The 20566-nt window shown below is 35.9% G+C and overlaps 3 protein-coding genes across 3 annotated transcripts; 1 reads left to right on the top strand and 2 right to left on the bottom strand.

Annotated features, from left to right (window-relative positions):
- Window positions 1–1058: 1058 nt before the first annotated feature.
- Window positions 1059–3966, bottom strand: LOC112136512 (early endosome antigen 1-like). The gene has a single exon (XM_024258239.2). The coding sequence runs from the start codon at window positions 3496–3498 to the stop codon at window positions 1402–1404; it is 2097 nt and encodes a 698-aa protein (XP_024114007.1). The 5' UTR covers window positions 3499–3966; the 3' UTR covers window positions 1059–1401.
- A 5749-nt stretch (window positions 3967–9715) lies between these two features.
- mettl6 (methyltransferase like 6) lies at window positions 9716–14377 on the bottom strand. Its single transcript, XM_024258568.2, has 5 exons — window positions 13819–14377; window positions 13354–13488; window positions 12491–12661; window positions 11496–11637; window positions 9716–11258 (listed from the first exon to the last, which is right to left on the bottom strand). Exons 1-5 carry the CDS (start codon window positions 14110–14112, stop codon window positions 11104–11106), a joined length of 897 nt encoding a protein of 298 aa, XP_024114336.1. The 5' UTR covers window positions 14113–14377; the 3' UTR covers window positions 9716–11103.
- Window positions 14378–14545: 168 nt separating this feature from the next.
- On the top strand, window positions 14546–19977 carry eaf1 (ELL associated factor 1). The gene is made up of 6 exons (XM_024258570.2): window positions 14546–14789; window positions 16176–16270; window positions 16590–16726; window positions 16841–17019; window positions 17176–17391; window positions 17590–19977. Exons 1-6 carry the CDS (start codon window positions 14687–14689, stop codon window positions 17637–17639), a joined length of 780 nt encoding a protein of 259 aa, XP_024114338.1. The 5' UTR covers window positions 14546–14686; the 3' UTR covers window positions 17640–19977.
- The last annotated feature ends 589 nt before the right edge of the window (window positions 19978–20566 follow it).

The raw sequence follows: 20566 nt of genomic DNA, 5'->3' as shown, positions 1-20566 counted from the left end.
ATTTCATTTTTATTTTCACTCTATAGTATTACAGCATCGGATTTTTTTTGTTTCATACCAGCTTGTAAAGAATTGCAACACTTTTTTCCGAATTCACTAATTTAACTAATAATAATTCTCAATTTTGGTTGGGTGGGGGGAACTGAAGTGCTCAGAGAAAACCCACACAAACACACTGATTAGTGTGTCGCCCTTTTTTTTCAGATTTAGACAAATTTGCTCTTGTGCTACGCTGGGAGATGAGGTGGGTTTGTGTGCGCGCGTGTGTGTGTGTGTGTGGCGGGGGGGGTTAAGAAATGCATGCCCCCCTGAGGTTAACTCACTAACAAGTGACGTTTCTTGTTAGTGAGGAGACTTCATGGGGTACGCTATGACCCCCCACCCCCAATATACACAAACACACACATGTTCCCTATATCCCAGGATAGCACAAGGATTTAGAAGCCAACAAAAGTTCAATAAAATAAAAACAATAATAACAATAATAATAATAATAATTTCCCAATTTCCCATTTTTAACCCCATTTCTTTTTCTCTTTTTTCTGTTTAATTCCTACTCAACAGTATTAAAGCGTCTGCATTCATTGTGTCCTACCAGAATCTAAACTAATACTACTACTAATAATAATCACTAAAAAATAATTCTAAATTTTGGTTTGGTGGGGGGAACTGAAGTGCTCAGAGGAAGCCCACACAAACAAACTAATTAGTGTGTCGCCTTTTTTTTTAATTTGTTTTTTTATACATCGGATCTGATTTAGACTAATTTGCTCTAGTGCTACACTGGGAGATGGGATGGGTTTGCGTGTGTGTGTGGCGGCGGCGGGGCATTTAAGAGTCGCATACCCCCGTGAGGTCTCTTCCCTAACAAGTGAAGTTTCTTGTTAGGGAAGAGGAGACTTCATGGGGGTTACGCTATAACCCTCCGCACCCCCACATACACTAACACTCACACACATGTTCCCTATATCCCGGGATAGCACAGGAATTACAAAGCCAAAACAGGTTGATTAAAATAAATTAAAAAAAAGAAGAATTTCCATATCCCACCAACAATCTGTTTACTGTTTTTTTTTCTTCCTACTCAAGTTCTAATACAATAAACATGACTAAATCTAAAGGCAAGATAGCAACAACTACTACCATAAATAACATTTGATAACAACTAATAAAGCATAAAACAACAACTAACAACTAAAACAACTCAAAAAAACATTTTAAGTAACGCTAATGCTGTAAAATCAGCCCCACCCTCCAATTACCCATTTGTCCCTTTTCTAAACATTAGTTTGCGTGTTGGAGGAAAACCCTGGATCTTTGTTCTGGTTCAGGCTCAAATCTGAAACCTTCATTTCCAGTTTGCTTTTCAGGTCTTCCAGGTCAAATCTGTCCCTCTCGTTTTCATTCGTCTCTTCTTCCTGTCAGCTCAACCTGCAGGTCTTCGAGTTCCTTTTGGAGAAGGTCATGCTCATGTTTTTCATTTAAATTTTCCTCCTTCGCTTTTAAAACTCTGTCCTTCACATCATCCAAGGCATGCAGCTTCTTCTGCAGATTATCAACTTCAACACGAAGGTTGAAGTTTTCTTCTGCAACATGGTCAGTTTCTGCTTTTATCTCCTCATAGTCAGTCTCCAGAAGCTGCCGCTGTTTCAGAAGATCAGTCAGCATTTCTTTTTCATCTTTGAGGTCCTTAGTTTCCTCTCGAAGGGGTCCTAGTTTATCCAGTATGTTGTTAAATTGGCTAGCCAGTTCACAAACTTTCTCTTGCTGCTGTTTCAGATGAGAAACCTCCTCCTGAAGCAGCTTCTTCTTATCTTCCAGTCTGGACTTTTCTTCAGAGATTCTCTGATATTCAGCTTGAACCTCTTTAAGTTCCTTATTTTTCTCCTGGAGATCTTTGATTTCTGTCTCTAGAGCAGCGACTTCCTGTTGTGGAGCTTGTATCTGAACCTGCAGGTCTTCAACTAGCTTCTGGAGAAGCTCCTGTTCTTTCTTTGCATTCAAATTTTTCTCCTTTGCTTTTAAAACTCTGTCCTCCACATCTTTAAAATTTGAAAGCTTCTTCTGCAGATCGTCAACTTCAACGTGAAGGTTGAAGTTTTCTTCTGCAACATGGTCAGTTTCTGCTTTTATCTCCTCATAGTCGGTCTCCAGAATTTGCCGCTGTTTCAGAAGATCAGTCAGCATTTCTTTTTCTTCTTTGAGGTCCTTTGTTTCCTCTCGAAGGGGTCCTAGTTTATCCAGTACGTTGTTAAATTGGCTAGCCAGTTCACAAACTTCCTCTTGCTGCTGTTTCAGATGAGAAACCTCCTCCTGAAGCTGCTTCTTCTTGTCTTCCAGTCTGGACTTTTCTTCAGAGATTCTCTGATATTCAGCTTGAACCTCTTTAAGTTCCATATTTTTCTTCTGGAGATCTTTCGTTTCTGACTCTAGAGCAGCAACTGCCTGTTGTGGAGCCTGCATCTGAACCTGCAGGTCTTTAATTTCATTGCAGAAAAGGTCTATTTGATTCTGTGCCTTCAAATTTTCCTCCTTTGCAACATTGAGTTTTTCTTCCACATCTTCAAACTCTGAAATCCTGCCTTTCAGCTCCACAACATCCAGTTTAAGGTTGAAAAATTGTATCACCAAGTCGTTGGTTTCTGCTTGTATCTCCTTACATTCAGACTCCAGAGCTTCTCGGTGTTGCAGTTCTTCTGTCAAAGTGTTTCTTTCTGCTGTGAGAACGTTTGTTTGTTCTTGAAGCAATTCCAGTTGTCTCTTTTCCTCCTCACGTCGAACAATCAGCTGACGTGTTTCCTCCTTCTGCTGTCTCTGATCAGAAATCTCTTTTTCCAGTTGAGCTTTCAGTTCTGTGAGTTGTAACCGTTCTTGTGTCATTGAAGGATAGTTCTCTTCCATCCTCTTCTGTTCCTCATTTTGGTTTTGCAACTCCAGAAGGCTTTGCCTTAGTTCCTCAGTTTGTTGTGTCAAAGCCTGGAATTCATCAAATTCTTTTTTCAAATCCGGTTCCAGGTGTGCTTTGCGGTCAATCTTTTTCTGGAGTTTCTTCTGTTGAGATTGCAGAGCTCGCTTCTCTTGTTCCAGAATGTTTTGTTCAGACTTGAAGCCAGAAATGTCTTTTTTCATTTCTTTCAGTTGCTGAAGTTTGGACTGAAGTGCTTCAATTACTGTCCTCAGGTCCTGGTTACTTTCAGAGACCTGAGAGGTTTTTATCCTCTCCTCTTCACACATTTGTTCCACGTGGGTCTGCTTTTCGACGTCCACTCTTAGACTCTCCACCTGCCTCACCAGTCTTTTGTTTTCCTCGATAGCAGCTTTCCGTGATTTTTTCAGGTCTTTGTATGAAGCATCCAAGTCTTTCCTTTTTTGCAATTTCTTGCACATGTTCTCAACATGTTTGTTCAAAGCGTCGTTTTGCTCCATAAGTCTCTCTGTGATTTGTTTCAGTTCTTCAGTGGAAACATCCACCTCTTGAAATTCTTCAACGTGTGACATTCTGAGAAAACTTTTTGTTGTTCCAGGAATGTGTGGCGCTTGTGTTCTTGTGCTCGTCTTGCTGGGTGTCTGTGAAGACTAACTCGGATCTCCTGGAAGATGCTGGATAGGAAAAAATAGAGAAGATTTAATGATGTCATATGACATCATTCAGGCTAAAATGTCAGTGACACACACGTCCTACTGATGTCAAATGATGTCACTGTGTGATGATGTCACTGTGTGATGATGTCACTGTGTGTTGAAATCAATGTGTGATGATGTCACTGTGTGATGATGTCACTGTGTGATGATGTCATAGTCCAGACTTTGATGTCTGCAGCTGACTAGAGTTTTGAACAGTTGCTACTGCTTTATACTGATATCAATTGTGTAACATACAAAGCTCATTTTTGTAGGTTTTCTGATCTTATTACCAACCTGCAGCATTTTGATCTAAGTCATCATAAATGTTATTTAACTAATTAATCCTGAATTTGCTCTGCTGTTTTTTCTCCTGATGACATATAATGCAAACACTTTCTGGGTTCATTGTTCTGTTTTAAAAACTCTGTCATGAAATTTAGAAAATAGCAAAAACAGGATGGATGGGAAATGTAGTTTGATCCATTCATGAAGGTAAATACTGAGTGTCTTCTTCTTTCATTTTCGGCTTATCCCTTTCGGGGTCGCCACAGCGTAACAGCACCCACTGTTTCGCATCAGTGATTTGGCAGAGTTTTTACGCCGGATGCCCTTCCTGACACAACCCTGTAATTGAGGGGTACAGGGACCCAGCTAGGCAGCAGCATCAAGGGTCTTGACCTAAGGACCCAATCTGGGTGGGATCAGTGGACAACCCTGTTTTGCAGCAGATTTCAGTCAATGCACCAGGCAGAGACGCTTGTCAGAGCCGAGTTTTGTCATCAACCTGTTTGTTCGGGAGTTTTAGAGAAATAAAGGGGATGGTGTTGGTGCAGGAGATAGAATTAAGGAGTTTGAAGAGCATAGATCCACTGATAAATTAATAAAAATAGACTAAAAACAACGTTTTCCTCTATTATTTTTGTTAACCACAAAATGAAGAGGCTTAAATCAAGTAAAGTCTCAGCATCTGTGTGCTGGAGAAAGAGAGAGCTTCATCATTATCTCGTTATAACAAGATAACGATTAAAAAAAATAGGGCAGGTCGATTTTGACCTTAGAAGGAGTTCTAATTAGGTTGTTAAAGGATAACCAGAGAGGAAGTTGGAGTCTGACTCCACCCACAGGTGAAATGTGAAAATCCAGTCAGAGGGGTGGGGCTGGGGAACAGGACTGTTACCATTACTGGAGCTGCAGATCTTAACGTGGAACGTCTGAAATGACAGGGGACTTAAGCTTGGTCAGAAGTTAGGATGTTGGGGTGAAAGCCTCCTATCGTAAGTGTGTTGATGACACCCCCCTGCAGCCCAGCAGTGAGTCAGACCATGCGGGTGAGGCAGGCCATGTGGAATGGCTGCAGAGAAAATTATCTCCACACCTTCTCCATCTCCAGATAAACTTGGATGATTTAACCTCTTGGATTTGCTTCTCCTTTGACTGAACAGGGGGAGACATGCTAAGATGGGAAATCATGTCTCAACAGATCTCAATAAAGGGTTACTTTTGCATCACAACCTCAAAATTCCTGCTGCACTGAAGAAAATATGTCTTTAAAAAAAGACACGGGCTTTTTGAGTTTGGGTAAAAAGGACATAATCCTTATTAAAAGACCACTGGGAACAATTTTAAAATAGATGAAAGTATAGTTAGAGTGGGACTTGACATTTCTTTGATACCTAACCCATGGTCACTTTCATGTGGAGAAGCCTGTTTTAATCGTAAATGCTAAGTAAGAAAATACAAAATAATCAGGATAGTACAGGGTTGAAAAACAATGTAGAGTGACTTTTTTTTTTTTACCTTAATCTTAATTGTTTGCAGTCTCTTGTCAAAGATGGAGTCTCAAACCTGACAAACTTTGCTGTTTCTTCTTATCTTTCAGATAACATAGAGGTTAAGTATCCTTCGAAAATCATCAAAGCAGAGAGAGGTTCAACAGTTAAACTGTCTTGTTTGACGGAATTTAACTTTTTGGCTTGTAATGACCTGCATGCTGCGTGGCACGTGGCTGACCGGAACACTGAGCTGACAGAGCCGACAGAGCTGACAGACCCCCTGCTTTACCTCACCACTGTCAGTGAAAAAATCATCGGCGTGAACAGGAGGGCAAGGACGGTGATCACTGACATTCTCAGTGTGACAGAGGGGGATTCTGGGAGATATCAGTGCAAGGCTGATTGCAGTGGACAGATCGAGATGGGACACTTCATTACAGTGGAGGTCACAGGTAAGAAGCTGAGTTAACAAATGACTTACTAACTATAGATTTGAATGTTTATGCATTTGACATGTTTAAGGGAAGAACTCACCTCACACAACAGATGCTAACACTTTCCTGTGTTTTGGTTTGCAGACAAATCACTTCAATAGATACTTTTGTCGAAAGAGGAGGAACCAAGATGCAGAAATCCAGATTTGTTCAATTTGAATCGACTTTTGTAAGAATTTAAAATGTTTTGGTTGAAAAGTGCAAATGTTGCTTAGATGATTAGCTGTAGATCATGTGTCTATTTGCTCATTTTTGTATTTACTTTTGCACCTTATGTTATACAAATTATTTTGATTGAAAACCTTGTTTTTAAATATTCAAGATATTTTATCAGGTTGAAGTTGCTCTAAACCTTCCCAAGTTTTTCTCAAAATCAGCACTGTTGACAATTTTTATTTTGTCTCATTAAAAGCTAGGATCTAGAAATATGAAAAATACTATTAGCTCCATACTTTTAGGTTTTATGAAGATTTATTAAGATGGGCCAACTTGTTCTAAGATTCTCCTTTTGTTCTAAAATTAGTAATTTCCACTTGTTTTTTGTCACTTTAATCACAATGAACTACAATTAGATCCAAAATATTCTCTAAAAACTAGCAGACAAATACTTATTATTGGGCAATGCAACATTAAATTTTAATTAATTCAACTGAACATCTTTTTTGATTGTTTTTGTTTATTTTTTTCCCTTTTGAATGCTTTCTTCAAGATTTTTATGTCTTATAAGATTTCTTGCTAAGTAAAAATGACTTCTACATGAACAGAAAATTTTACAACTTTTTAGTAATTTTCTTTTTACGATTATTGTTTTAAGCTTTAAGCTTGTTTTGCAGTTTACTCTATTATGCAAAAAAGCCCCTTAGAAATTAGTCAGAAAATTATTACCCCATTAGCAGATTTTCTTTAAATAAGCTAAAAAAATCTTCCATTCAGGTGAGAAAAAATGGTCTCACCAAGAATTCTTATTTGTAGACAGAAATTCTTGTTAGATTATTTTTCTATTAAAAACCTTCTTGATAAGAATAATCTTCTTGTGAGAAAATAAGACAATTTTTCATGAAACTAGGGTCTTTTTGCTTTCTTAAGATGCAGTTTTTTTGTGCATAAAAATGTGTGTTAATTAAGAAAATGTATTGAGAACAGACATGCTGTATTCAAAATAAAGTGATTTTAAACTTGTAGTAGCTGAATTCTGGGATTGTGTTTGAGGCCCTTTGCTTCTTTTTGGCGTGATAACTTCAAAATAATAACCATCTACATCAGATTATGCTATAAACAAGTCATTGGTTCATTTTGACAAACAATTTTCAAGAAATTGCCATGATTTAAAAGGGAATTTACTTCAGGGGTTTTACTGATTGCATCTTTTTAATTCATACCCTGCAATTTGGACTTTTGATTAGCTTTAGCAAAAAAAGAAAAAAAAGAAAGATTGAGTGCATCAAATACCATCTACAGGTATGTTGTTTAGCTGTTTTGATGACAGAAGGTGAAGAACACAATTTGTCTGCAGCACTGTGTTATCGTTTGGTTTCATCTTCTTGTGGATCAATGCAAAAAGTGATTTTATCTGCTAAATAGCCAGAAGCAAAAACGAAAACCCCATAAAAATGTGGACAAGAAGTGAAAAGCTCAATTATTTTAATATTTAATTATCTAACAAAACAAATGCTAACAATCCTATCATAGAAGATGAAAACTTTCCTAAACGCAATCTTAAACAAGAAGCTCTGACTGTCGACCAAACTAGTAAACAGGAAACACTTTGATCTTCTGCTTCAATGTTTTTTGAAGCGCAAGCAGCTTGACGGTGAAAACGACACATTCGTGTTAAGGAAATAACAAAACATGTCTTTGAAGAAATACATGTATTTATTATTTGTTTGACCCATTAAGCCTAATTACAGAGGAATTTAAAAAGTCTTAATTAGAGGATGTCTGGAAGCGTCAAAGGGTTTTTGGTTGAAAATTTAAATAATTGGAATTAAAAAAAAACATACATGTTAGTAAAATTATTTAACACTAATGTGTGTAATTTAAAGTTTTCTTTAAAAATAGTTTATCTTCCATAATTGTTTGGCCGTTTTGCAGAAAATGCAAAACTCAGTCAGAAAGCAAACAACACATCACATTTAGAGAACGATTAATAATAGTTTGAACAGAGTTCACAAATGTAAAGCAATGCCAGAGGATGTGGGAATTGTTGATATAAACAAAGTTTTACACAATTTTGGAAACATTTTCAATTTCAGTTATTTAAAATTTGTACACAAGCATTATTTTACAAAATCAGTGATTTTAGTTCCAAAAAGGGCTTGTAAGTTAGAAATTAAACAAAAAACTCTAAATATTGCAAAATCTTGGGAGTCGCAGCAACATGAAGTTGGATGGATTTGATGCATGACGGATTTTTACACTTTATGCATAAAAGTAAGTTTGTTATCCAAGCCAAATAACAAAACTTAAAAGTTATATCTTATAGGTTATATCTTGCTTAATTCTGTTTTTTATTCTTTCTTTTTTTGCTGTATTGTTTCAATACAACTCCTTCCACATGAATTTTATCTTTGTATATGTAACCATTGTGTGTGTTTTTTTTAGTGTTTTCCTAATGTGTTAAAAAAAAAAACAATACATATAGATGACAAAAAACAAAAATACCTAACATACAAAAAAAAAATAAAGAGTTCCTTATTTTTAAAAAAATGGTTCTTGGAGTCTTAAAAAAATAAAAAAAACCTATTATTCAAGAAGGTAATCCTCTAAAAAAAACAAAATTTCAACAACACTTTAATTATTGATATTTTTTTTTTCAGTTAAAGTCTAATGAACAACTTAAATGCTATATAAGCAACTTACAAATTGTGGAGGTTTAAAAAAGAAAAGTAGAGTTAAGTAAAACTGATGAATTTTGGTAAAAAGGCATTTTTGGGTGAAATGCAAAATAACATATTTAAAGCGGTTTCTGTGCAAACTTGAAGTCATGTTCGCAGAAACTATTTTTGATTTCTTACAACCTTCTGTTTGTGTAAAAGCAGTGCTGGAACACTGTGATACCATCAGGAGCTTTAGCTTTGCACTCCTGACAGTAATGTGTTGTTTCAATAACAACAGGAAAAAGGTGAATAATAACAGAAGAGAGAAGCAGACCAACGTAACACTAAAGGGTGCAGGTCTTTCTCACAAAGAAAGTCAACGTGTCAGTGAGAATAGTTTCTGCTAGCATCAAAAGCCTCTCGGAAACTAACAGGAAGGAGGTCTAACAGACCCACAACCACGACTGAATTACAGGACATGTTTCGGAACGTTACCACCTGCATGATAGGCGGCTGGCAGGACAACAGCTTCAAGCACGGCTGCATTGTAGTCATGGCAACCAAGTGTTAGTTTTAACTGTGAAGAGAAGACTTCCAGCTGAAGGAGTGATGTGATGAATAGCAGTAAGAAAGGCGAGACGTCTGAATAAGAACAAAGAGCCAGGAAACACTAACTGGAAGATGTTCTGACCCATTAATCCAAATCTGAAGTCACAATTCTGAATTTTTGGATGCTAAAAAATGTGAAAGGATGGCTTCAAACATGGTAGAGGAAGTGTGATAGTATGGGATTGTTTTGCTACATCCAGGGTTAGTGTCCAGAGGCATTCTGAACAAACACTACAATGGTTTGCCTTTGTGAGGAGAGCAAACCAGGATATAGGTTTCTGTTTCAAGGTTCTACATGATACCTCATGAAGTCCAATCGCTGGTACAGAATTGTATCAACTTTGGAAACTAAAGTTCCCACAGTTGAGGCAGTCTGAGGGAGACTATTTCCCAGAGAGGATGCCTCAGAGATAAGGAAGAGTCTGAATGGGAATCTGTCTCCACATGTGGTATGGAAGATGGATTTTAGACTTAGGCACCGGAAAATATCCTAGATCAACAAAGCAGAATTTGGAAGGACGTGTCCCGTCTGAGGCACTGTTCTGTTGTCCTGCCCTTCTTGGAGGAGCTGAGAGTTCAGGTATGGTTTTGAGTGGATATCTGACAGAGTTTGGTGGTAGACCTCTCTCTATGAGCTTCAAAAATAGCAGAAGCCCCCTGGATGGAAGCTAGTGGATCTCCTGCTGGATATTTGGCAATGTGCTATGTACCGACCGAGGAACTTCATGCTCAAAGAAAGCAGGACCACGGACAGACTGACCCTGCTGGAAAACCTCCTGACGGTGCACATCAACACACTGCAAAGGGTTGGATCTGACGAACTGATTCAACTCACATCCAGAATCCAGACACATTTTAGTGTTGAAAATGGCGACCTGCGGATAAATCTGTAATTGGGTTTTTGGATACTTGTGGGATAGAATTGATCTTTTTTTATTATTTTTTTTCTCTAATTTTTGAAATATCTCAATTTTTTTTAAATAAGTAAAGATAAAAAAGCAAACAAAGCTATCGCAGAATTCTGCAATTACCATAGTGGTAAACTCCAAGAACTGACATTTACTGGGAAGTACCATCCAATCCTTTCTGTTTTGAGTTTGTCTGGAGATCATTCTGCATGATTACGACAAAATAGAAAGAACAACCAGAAGACAAAAGAACTAATCTTGTAAACATGGAGCAGCCAGCACAGTCGCTGAGCTGGCAAAGTACCTGGTTACACAAGATACTTTGATGAATGGAAAGTTTAATGAACATTTAGGCCTGATCACATCTTTATTTCTTTTCCACTTTCAGAGTGCAACAAGGCAGCACACTGAATAGTTTCCAAAAAAGAAATGAAAACATTGGAGAGTTCTAAAACTTTTTTCCTGGCTGCGTTTGTATGAGCCAAATACTGAAGATTAAAACTAATAAAATCAATAAAAATTCACTTGAACTTAGTTGAAGAAATCAATAGCCATTTTTGGTATAATTGTTTCAATATTTGTCTACAAAAGAGAGATTCTATGGAGAAAAACAGAATACTTTAAACTCTCAGATGTTAGAAAAAGGCATTTTAATATTTATAATTTTAAGGTTTACAGAAAAAAAGACAATCTTCTAAACTGCTAAAAAATGAGCATATTTTCTCCTTTTTCACAGAACCTAAAGCAAACCCCTTAAAAATATTTTCTTTTATTGTTGTGCAGCCAAGTTTCATGATTTTTTTTCCTTTCATGTGTGAGATGACATTTCAGTTTTGAACAATTCTACTGAATAAAACAAATATAAAAAAGCCTAGAAACTTCAGGAAGGCTGAGTCACTGTGGGTTTGGTGAATTTACTCTGCAGAAAGACTCGCTGAACACAAATCCCTTCTTTCTTGTTGACCGTCTCTCTCAGGACGTAGTCGTTGACAACAGAAACGAAGCCAGCCTCCTCAAAGAGCTGAGCCAGACGCTCTGAAAACAGATTCAGAGAAGAAATGTCAAAATGAGGCAACAAGACAAAAAGGTGTGAACGCCAAAAAGGAATTTTCAAACAGAAAAGTTCTAAATTCTCCATACAGTACAAGAATACTGTATTTTATTCATGCTTTGCTATTTAATTTCAGTGCATTCTTACCACAAACCAACTTCACAAATCATCAACAAAAAAATTGCCAAACACGTATCTATTGGAAACATGAAACGGCTCACCTTTTGAGAAGAAGTAGGACCGGGTTCCATCCTGACGGACGTAGAAGTTTTCCCCGAGTTTGCTGCCAGCTTTAAACCGGAGCATGGCGTGGTCATTCAGGCCGTAGTCCCTGAACAACACGATGCCGCCAGGCTTCAAAACCTTTATTCCACATGCAAATAACATACAAAGGTTTCAGTCAGTTGTCCGGGGATCACCTGAAGGTCTATACAATTTTATTAAGAAATTAAAACTGTCTTTAAAAAGGAAAAATAGATTAATTAGAGTATTAAAAATAGAGTAAAAGGAGTAAAAACATTATCTGAAAATGAAAAATCTACATAAACCAGAGACTAGCAACATGACAAAGGAAAATGATTGGACTCCCTTTCTGATTTTATCTGGGACCATAGTTATAAAATAAACATTTTTTTGGCTTAACTTTAAATATTTTACATTTCAAAGAACCAAAATAATCCCACATCAGCAGGGTCACCTGCTCATGAAAGCTTGTAAACATACCTGTCTGAAGTCAGCTAATGAACGGCATTAGGCTGACAAATTGTTTCACAATAAAGAAAAACATTTTTTGAACAAAAAGGAATTAAGCAAATTATGAAAAAAATAAAAACAACAGAATAAAAGCTATTTCAAAAGGGCAGTAAAAAAATTAAGTGCCAGGTAATCTTTTAAAAATAAAACAAGTGAAAGAAAATAACATGACACCAACCAATTACTGAGTATTAAAATTTATTCTAAAAAGGTAAGTCTTTGGTTGATGTTAACAATTTTTTAACTCTTGAGCAGCTCTGAAGGAATATATTCCATAACTGGGGATCAGTAATGAACAACAGAATGAGTGAAAATTATAGCCAGATTGCTTCTTAGTCTAAATTGGAAAACAAAATCTGTAAGTGATCATGCCCTATTTTTTATTGTTCAACATCACCTGACACATCTCATTTTTAAAACAATAGAAAAATGAATCTTTCCATTATTTTCTCTTTGCTGTCACCTTGTTAATGTTCTCCAAAGCCATCTTCATCTTCTCTGGATGAACTGCCGACAGGACGAAGATAAGAGTGACCACATCCACGCTTCCCTCCGGAACATTGTCGGACAGATCCTCTTTGGTTAAATCACACTGGAAGGCACAGCAGCGCTCAGGGCAGTAAAGAGGGTTTTGCTGTGAAACAAAACAACAACAAAGTGTTATTTATAGCATACACTTGCTGTAGTTTAATTTTTCTATTAAACAACGTTCATATGTTTTTTTGTTTATGATCTAGCTTGAAAACAGCAAAATGTATTAAATACTCAAATAATATATTAATGAAAAAAATAAAACAAAAGCTTTGTTGTGCTTATGTGACGGGAAGTTGTTTTAAAACTGTGATACCTGGACTTTTTAAAGTGGAGCCCATTTAAGTGTTCACAAAAAGGGAAAACTCTTTACATCCCAATACCTTCCCACAGATGTGACACAGGAAATGTCTAAAATATTCTTTTGAATGATTCTAAATTCAAACTACTCGTCTCGGTCATAATATTCTGCAACTCAACAAGAATCTGTACTAGCCTCTCTGACAATTCTGATGGAAGTAACTCCACTTTCAACTAAATTTTAATAAAGGTTTCTTTGTTTTCAGTTGTAATAAAACTGTCAAGAAAGTTATTTGATTTGAAGAAAATAAAGTGGTGCTCTAAAGTGATTTTGTACCTTAACCAAAAAGACAAAATTACATCACCTTTAGTGACAATTTGTGATTTGTACTCAATAAAGAAAATCTAAAAAATGTCCCTAATTACAAAAAATACAAAGACATGGCTTATAAAGACATTTAAATAAAAACAAAGTTGTTGTAAAAAATGCCTCACTTTTACAAACTCAACAGCTCGTGGAGAGAAGTCACAGGCGTAAACAAATATGTTGAGGTCGTCCTCCAGTAAAGGAAAGAGGCAGTTTCCCACACCACAGCCAGCTTCCAAAAGAACCAACTTCTGAGACTCAAACTGTAAAGCAAAGCACACAAATACCTGGTTAGACAACAATAGCTCAATACATGTACCTGTTTAGTCAGCTGAGACCTTAAATATAGTATTTAGGGGGAAATAAATGTGTGAATAATTATTACATTTTAGTATTTATAAAAAAAAAATGCTGTAAAAATAATAAATCAAACAATTAATAGATAATAAAGGACACAAAGCTTTAAAAGATTAACAAAAATGACTTTGATAGACAGTTCCATGTGTTAAAGTAGAATACAATACATTTTTTGAATACAGAAAAAAATGGACACACAAGAAGTCTGTTTAGTTAATGCATTAAAGCCATCTCACCTCACGACACGCTTTGAGTTCTTCAAATTCCCTGGTTGTCCAGTGTCTGTCCTTGAAGAAATTGGTGGTGTTTCTTTTGTAAAACAAATCCCAGTTTTTTTGAGCTTCTTTCTCCAGTTTTAATTGTTTGAACTCAGACACAAGAACTCGCTCAGTTTTCAATTTATCCAGCTCATCTTGGGTTAAATCTCTGGAGGAATAACTTTCCGTTTGTCCCGACAGGCATCTTGGTGTGTCTTCCCTAGACTCGGTATCTTTGGTTTGTGTCATCTCAGCACTTTCTTGTGTCGACATTTCCACGCTCCTTCTAAAGTTCTGGGAGATTTTCTTCCGTCTTTGTATAAAATAGATTATCTATGACATTTTCAATGTGTATTCCTTAATAACTTTGAATATTAATTCATGCTTAATGTAAAAATCTAAAATAAAAGGTTGAATGCACAACATTTCCAATCAAAATGTACTACTTCAATCAATTCTTTCCATTTCCTCTGTTGTGTACGTTCACGAAATCCTTCCGTGTATGCACATCATTTCATTCCGTGTTGGCATAAACGTTTTAAGATACGTTTTATTACTTTTTACGATTTAAAAAATAAAACTATTCTGATAAATATTTAATATAGACACATTTTGATATTTAATAAGTAGTTAACAGTTTTTATTACAGTTTTTGCTTCCGATTTGTGATAGTCGAACCAAAATCAGAAGAGCACAGTGACGTCAGTGATGTTTTGCTAACTGTTAGCTTCTGAAGCTAGCTTTTATCTTCCAGTTCGATAATCCAGTTTCTTCTGAGTTGCAACAGTTAGCTCACTTATTATTGCTGTTTTTACTTAAATGTTAGACTTTTTTGACAAGCGGAACCATGAACGGTAGTACGAACCCGCTGTTGGATAAAGAGGAGCATGTTTTGAAGCTCGGAGAAAGCTTTGAGAAGAGGCCAAAATCTTCCTTTCACACCATCCGATGTGAGTGAGCGTGAGATCGCGATGTGTTTACTAAACCTCCGAGTGCTTAGCGAACTCTGGAGTAGGACTGGTCATCCAAAGCTCTGTCATAGAGTCCATTCAATACATTTAAGCAATTTTTAAAAATAAATATTGTTTACTTTATGCAATAAACTACAAACATGTTGCTAATTTTACGGCAACTATTGTGTCTAAAAATAATAATAATAATAATTGGTCTAAAGGTTGACCCGTAATTTTGCAAAAGAATGTCGTTTTATATTTTTTTCTATCAGACTCTACTGTAAAGATCATGAAAATGTAAGTGTGACTCATTTTTAACCCACCATCTCCATATAGAGTGGGAATTTTAAGTCCCCTTCAAAATAAAATGCAGATCAACTCAGCAGTGATAAACAAAATCTGAATTGCTGATGCATAAGTGCTGAATGAAACATCTTAATGCAGGGACAAACTTTATATTTTTCCATTTTCATTGTGTTTCTTCTTTGTTTTGTGGTCTAATTTGTGTTATGTCACTGAAGTAGATGTTATATAATATAGTAAAGGATTTCTGAATGATACCACAAGCTTTATATTTAATATTTGTTTATTAATGGAATGCCCCTTGAGATGCACCATCTCATTTTCAAGGGGGTCTTTTTGTGGCTGTGTAGGCTTAGAATTGTATTTTATTTTCAGAAAAAAGCTTTTCTGATTACCTTTAAAAACAAATTCCTACTTTTATTTACTCAGTTTTCATCCAGTTATGTGAAAATTAAAATAAAAAATACAATAGAAATTTTACGATTGAAACTACATTTATTTTCTTTGTATTAAATCCTGTGTTGAATTTTGAACTAGTGGGTCAAACTAGACTTTGTTCAGGATTTGGCAGATAACCCATCTGTATTACAGAACTGTTGTAATAAAAGTGTTTTATGACGCATGTCAGGTCCTATTTTAAACACCGACTCCACTGCGTCACAGTATTCCATTTGCACATTAGTTCATTTTTAGATCTCAGCAAAAGTCACCTTGGGGCATTCTCCAGAGAAAGTGGTCATGTTAAATTCAAAATTGAATTCAACTGATTTATAGTATTGTAAAACAGCCATTATTACATTTCTTTGGTAAAATCTTATAAATTAATCTGTATTAAATTTCCCTTTTATCTGATTTATTATAGTTGATATTATTACAAATACAGCCAGGAAGTACAAACTCACAAGATTTTTTCATCCAAGGCTCATATCAAATTTCTGTAATTGCTTTTTTGGTAGTTTTTTTCCTCGGTGCAGAGTTATTTAAATGTAACAATACTTTTATATATGTCAGTTCTTGGAGTTTATAACAAATAAGCAATCATGGAGAACATAAATCTGACTCATTACATTTCTTTACCAGATGACTTCAAACCAGCATCTATTGACACCAGCTGTGAAGGGAAGCTACAGGTCGGGAAAGGAGATGAAGTTACAATAACGCTACCTCATATTCCAGTAAGGGTTTTTTTCTTTGTTTCAATCTGGTCAGAGATTTATGCACATTATTTTCGGCTTAATCTGACTCATATTTTAGGTAACAAAAATGTCTCACGGCTGCTTTGATGAGCCACAATGCAGTCAAAAGAAAAACCTAAGCTATCAAAATTATGTTCTGAATGTATCATAGAAGTTTTTAAAAGATCATTGTGACTAAAAAAATCTGTTTATCTTCACTGATCTCCAACAAGATTATGTAGTTTCTTTATGATATTGAGATGACCTTCTAAAATGTTCCTTTTCCAAGCTTAAATTAAATAAAAACTTTTTCTTTCAGGGCTCCACTCCTCCAATGACAGTATTTAAAGGAAACAAGCGGCCATATCAGAAGGACTGCGTGCTCATCATTAATCACGACACAGGCGAATTTGTTCTGGAGAAGCTTAGCAGCAGCATCCAAGTTAAGAAAACAAGGTGAGATGTCTGTGTCCTGGATTTCCAAAGTCTTAGGGAGTAGATGTGTGTCGTCTTTAAGATCTTGAGTCGAGCTGTCAGTTAATGTTTGCATGTGTGCATGTGTGCTAACAGAGCGGAGGGCAGCAGTAAGATCCAGGCTCGAATTGAGCAGCAGTCGGTTCGTTCCAGCCAGCCCAGCTCTCAGTTCCGAGCCCCAACCAAGCCCGGAACCGGGATCAAAACTTCCCCTTCCCCTTCCCCATCGAAGGACAACCCCTCTCCAGAGCCTCAGCTGGACGACATCAAGAGAGGTGAGAAGGTTCTGCCACCAGGAAGTATTGGTGTTTTACAAAGACAATTTCTGAAGAAAAATCACAAAAATCTAAAATATTTAGACAAATTGAAGTACAAACAAAAGAAATGAAGAGACCTTGAAATATGAAACAAGGACTTGTTGCTGTGGACAGAGCTGCGAGCAGAGGTGGAGATGATTGAGCAGATGAGCAGCAGCAGCAGCTCCTCGGACTCCGCCAGTTCCTCGGGGAGCGGCGATGACAGCAGCAGCAGCGACGGAGAGGGCGATGCCCCACGGCCGCTCAGCCAGAACTCCCCCAGCCGCAACCCCACGGCCAACGGAGGGATGGACCGCCAGCAGGGCAACAATCAGCTCATGAACACACTCCGTGAGTCCTTCAGGGTTTAACTTTGCTATTAAGATTCAGAATTCATGCAAGCTTCTGTCCTCTGAGCTGCAGGAGAACTTATTCTCACATGACATTTACATCTTCTTTAAACCTGTTCATGTTTTGAGCTGTTATTTTATCAGTAACCTTCAAGTAAAGTTTCATAAACTATTTGTTGTTTGATTTTTACCTTCACAGGAAATGACCTTCAGCTGAGTGAATCGGGCAGCGACAGTGACGATGACTGAACTCTTTGGGTCCGCCCCTCCACACTCCTCTTGCCCCGCCTCTTCTCTTCCTGGTTCTCTTGCCCCCTTGCTGTGATAATTGACCTCATTTATTTTTAATCGTGCTTTTAACTGTGTTTTTTTATTTTATTTTATTATATTTTAGTACATCATTATATTGTATAGAAGAGATATTCTAGTTTTACCTGAAAGGCTTAGAAGATATTATATATTAGTGCTCATACATATTTTCGTTACTGAAGGAAGCTAGTTTTATTTACCGGTTTTGTCTATTTTTGATGGATTTGTTTGGTGAGGAAAGCAACAGAGGTATTATTCAGAGACATTTTAGAAATTGTTGTGCAAATCTGTTTGTAAGGATTTATCTTTTTCTCTTTTATCTGAACAAAAAGCAACATTTTTCTTTTGAACTTCGAAACTTTGCAACTACTTCTGCATTTCAGCCTGCACCATATTCAATACAGATTAGGACAAAAGTTAAGAAATAAAAAAATCTGGTAAAGAAAACAGGATTAATGACTCCCTGCTTGCTTCTAATAGCAATGGCACAAAAGAAAGGAAAATAATAATATAATTGCTTAGAAATTCCTCCTCAAAAATAGGCAAAATAAAAGGGAAATAGGAAATGTATTTTTAAATTCATTTGGAGAACATTTCAAATACTGATATTCATTTAAAACATAACAAAATAGTTTTCCTCTAAAATAAAGTTCTGTCCCAAAAGAAAATTAAGTAAATTTTTAAACTTGTTTGTAGAAGCAATTAAAACTGTACCAACTTTTATTTTGAAATGGTTTTCAGCGCTGATATGCATTAAACTGAATAAATACAACTGACAGATTTAGTAAAAAATGCAGAGATTTGTGTTCTCTAGGAAGAATTTAAACACTTCAGGTTTTTTCTAAACTACACTCAATATTTCAGACACAATAAATGTGTTTTTACTATGTGCTCTGCATTACTTTTACTCAAAGTAATTATCTGATTAAATTTGGTAAAAAGCTTTTATAGGTTAAACCCTTAAAAATATCGCTCCCAATAAATGCAATAAACTGTTATTTTCTTTAGTAGCAAACCAATCAAATTCCAGGTTAATCATAAATAGATGCATTATTTTACAGATTTTACTTTTATTTTACCTCAAAGTGTCAGAAAAAACTCAAAGAAAGGAAAAAACGCAGATGTATTTTCAACTTTATAGCAGTTTTACTGAAAGTATAGTGACTCTGGTTTTCACTGTGGTTTAGCACTTCTAACAAAAAGCTGATTTTATTCCACGTCCTGCATAGTAGAAACACTTTCGGTGTCTCAACAATAATTGATCTAAACATTTTCTTGGTGCTCGGTCAAGATAAAAAAAAATAAATAAATAAAAAAACAACCAATGAGTGTTAGAAGAAAGTAAACTGTCTAAACTGGATCTGAAATATAGAATTATGGATGTTTTTGTGTTTCAAATGCAGTATTTTTTGAAAGATATTTTATTTTCAACCCAAAAGTCTCCATAACTGTGTACCTCTCAAAGCCTTACAGCATTTAATTCAAAAGACAAACAAGAGTGAATGTTTCATCTTCAAAAAGAAAAAAAAAAACATGCCAAAGACTTGAAGTTTGTGTCATGACAGGTGAGTCGTGTTGTGTCGGCGTGTCATTGTGTGACTTTGAGTGTAAACAACGCTGTGATTTTATGTGATGACATTTTTCAATGTTGTTTGGTTTTGCAACAAAACTGAAATCGCAGAAAAAGTCAAGTTTAATTCAGAATTTTAACCACTTGAAAATTATTTTGTTTTATCCTCAACCATGCAAAATATTAAAAAGAACAAAAATAATTGCTGGGATGTGGTGGAAAGTTTTTGTAGTATATGTTGTACACCCTCATCAGAACATACTTACCCCACATTTTATTATTGCTTTTTATTTTGTCCGAAAAATGAAGTTTTCCACACCTTTCTTACTTGTGTTTCAGAAAAAAAAACTGTAAAAAATGTTGTTTTCTTCTGCAAGTTCCTGTTCTGAGTGTTTGCCTGTAAGTGAGGTGTGTTTGTAGTCATTTCTTTGTAGCTGTGCTCATTTTCAGACGCACATTAATGGAAAATATTCTTTTCTCGTGGAAGAAACTGTAGCCTAATACAGTAGTCTATATACCTAACATGTAAACAGGGAAAGGTTCCGCGTGCATGGCATGAGGTTCAAATGTTATTTCTGAATTGTTTTACTGAAAAGACATGAAAGAAACGTGGAAAAAGAAAGCTGGTGGAAAAATGCATACTTACAGATCTTGTTAAATACTAGTAAATAAAAGAACAAATCTATAAATAAATAACTGTTGCAGAAATGTTGTCCAGAATGATTCTTTGCTCTTGCCCTTCTGTATATCATGTGATAAAGAATTCTCTTTCACGATCCACGTTTAGAAACATATTTTTGGACGTCTCAGTTACCAAAACACTGTAATCTGACATGAATCCTGGAAGATACAACATAAATAAACAATGTATTGCAGCTCATTTTTTAGCAGCAATGATTTCTAAAAGGTGACTGGGAGAGGAAGATGCTTTCTCCTATTTTCTGTTGCTCATGCTTTGGTTGAAAGGTGAGAAGTAACTGCTGGAAAATTAGACTTTTGCTGTGTTCTGGAGTCTCATGAACCGCTTCAGTTTTTGCCTTAAATGTATAATTTTAAAGCATTTGTGTGCAATTTAGCAAAAAATTTAATTCCACAGATTAATTCAACATTTTCCTACTGATAATTGTGTTTTGTTTTTTTGCTTTGTGCAATTTTTCATTCAAGAAAATTACAGTTTTCTTTTAGTACATTGTTTTTTCTTTTTCGCAATAAATGTACAAGAAGCTCAAATGATCAAAGTGCCACACACTCGGAAATTTTACATATTTAGCCAAAATAGGCTAAAAAAACAAGAAAT

The sequence above is a fragment of the Oryzias melastigma genome, linkage group LG16 (genome assembly GCF_002922805.2).
Source record: "Oryzias melastigma strain HK-1 linkage group LG16, ASM292280v2, whole genome shotgun sequence".
In the NCBI taxonomy this organism is placed as follows: Eukaryota; Metazoa; Chordata; class Actinopteri; order Beloniformes; family Adrianichthyidae; genus Oryzias; species Oryzias melastigma.
Note: the sequence above shows the minus strand (reverse complement) of the source record. Positions and strands in the feature narration are given on the sequence as shown.

Coding starts and splice junctions, on each gene's coding strand:
- LOC112136512 (XM_024258239.2), bottom strand. CDS start 3,498: ATGTCACACGTTGAAGAATTTCAAGAGGTGGATGTTTCCACTGAAGAA.
- mettl6 (XM_024258568.2), bottom strand. CDS start 14,112: ATGTCGACACAAGAAAGTGCTGAGATGACACAAACCAAAGATACCGAG. Junction 12,662..13,353: donor GAGCTGTTGAGTTTGTAAAA/GTGAGGCATTTT, acceptor TTTGTTTCACAG/CAAAACCCTCTTTACTGCCC. Junction 11,638..12,490: donor CTTTGGAGAACATTAACAAG/GTGACAGCAAAG, acceptor TGTGGAATAAAG/GTTTTGAAGCCTGGCGGCAT.
- eaf1 (XM_024258570.2), top strand. CDS start 14,687: ATGAACGGTAGTACGAACCCGCTGTTGGATAAAGAGGAGCATGTTTTG. Junction 14,790..16,175: donor TTCCTTTCACACCATCCGAT/GTGAGTGAGCGT, acceptor TTTCTTTACCAG/ATGACTTCAAACCAGCATCT. Junction 16,727..16,840: donor ATCCAAGTTAAGAAAACAAG/GTGAGATGTCTG, acceptor GTGTGCTAACAG/AGCGGAGGGCAGCAGTAAGA.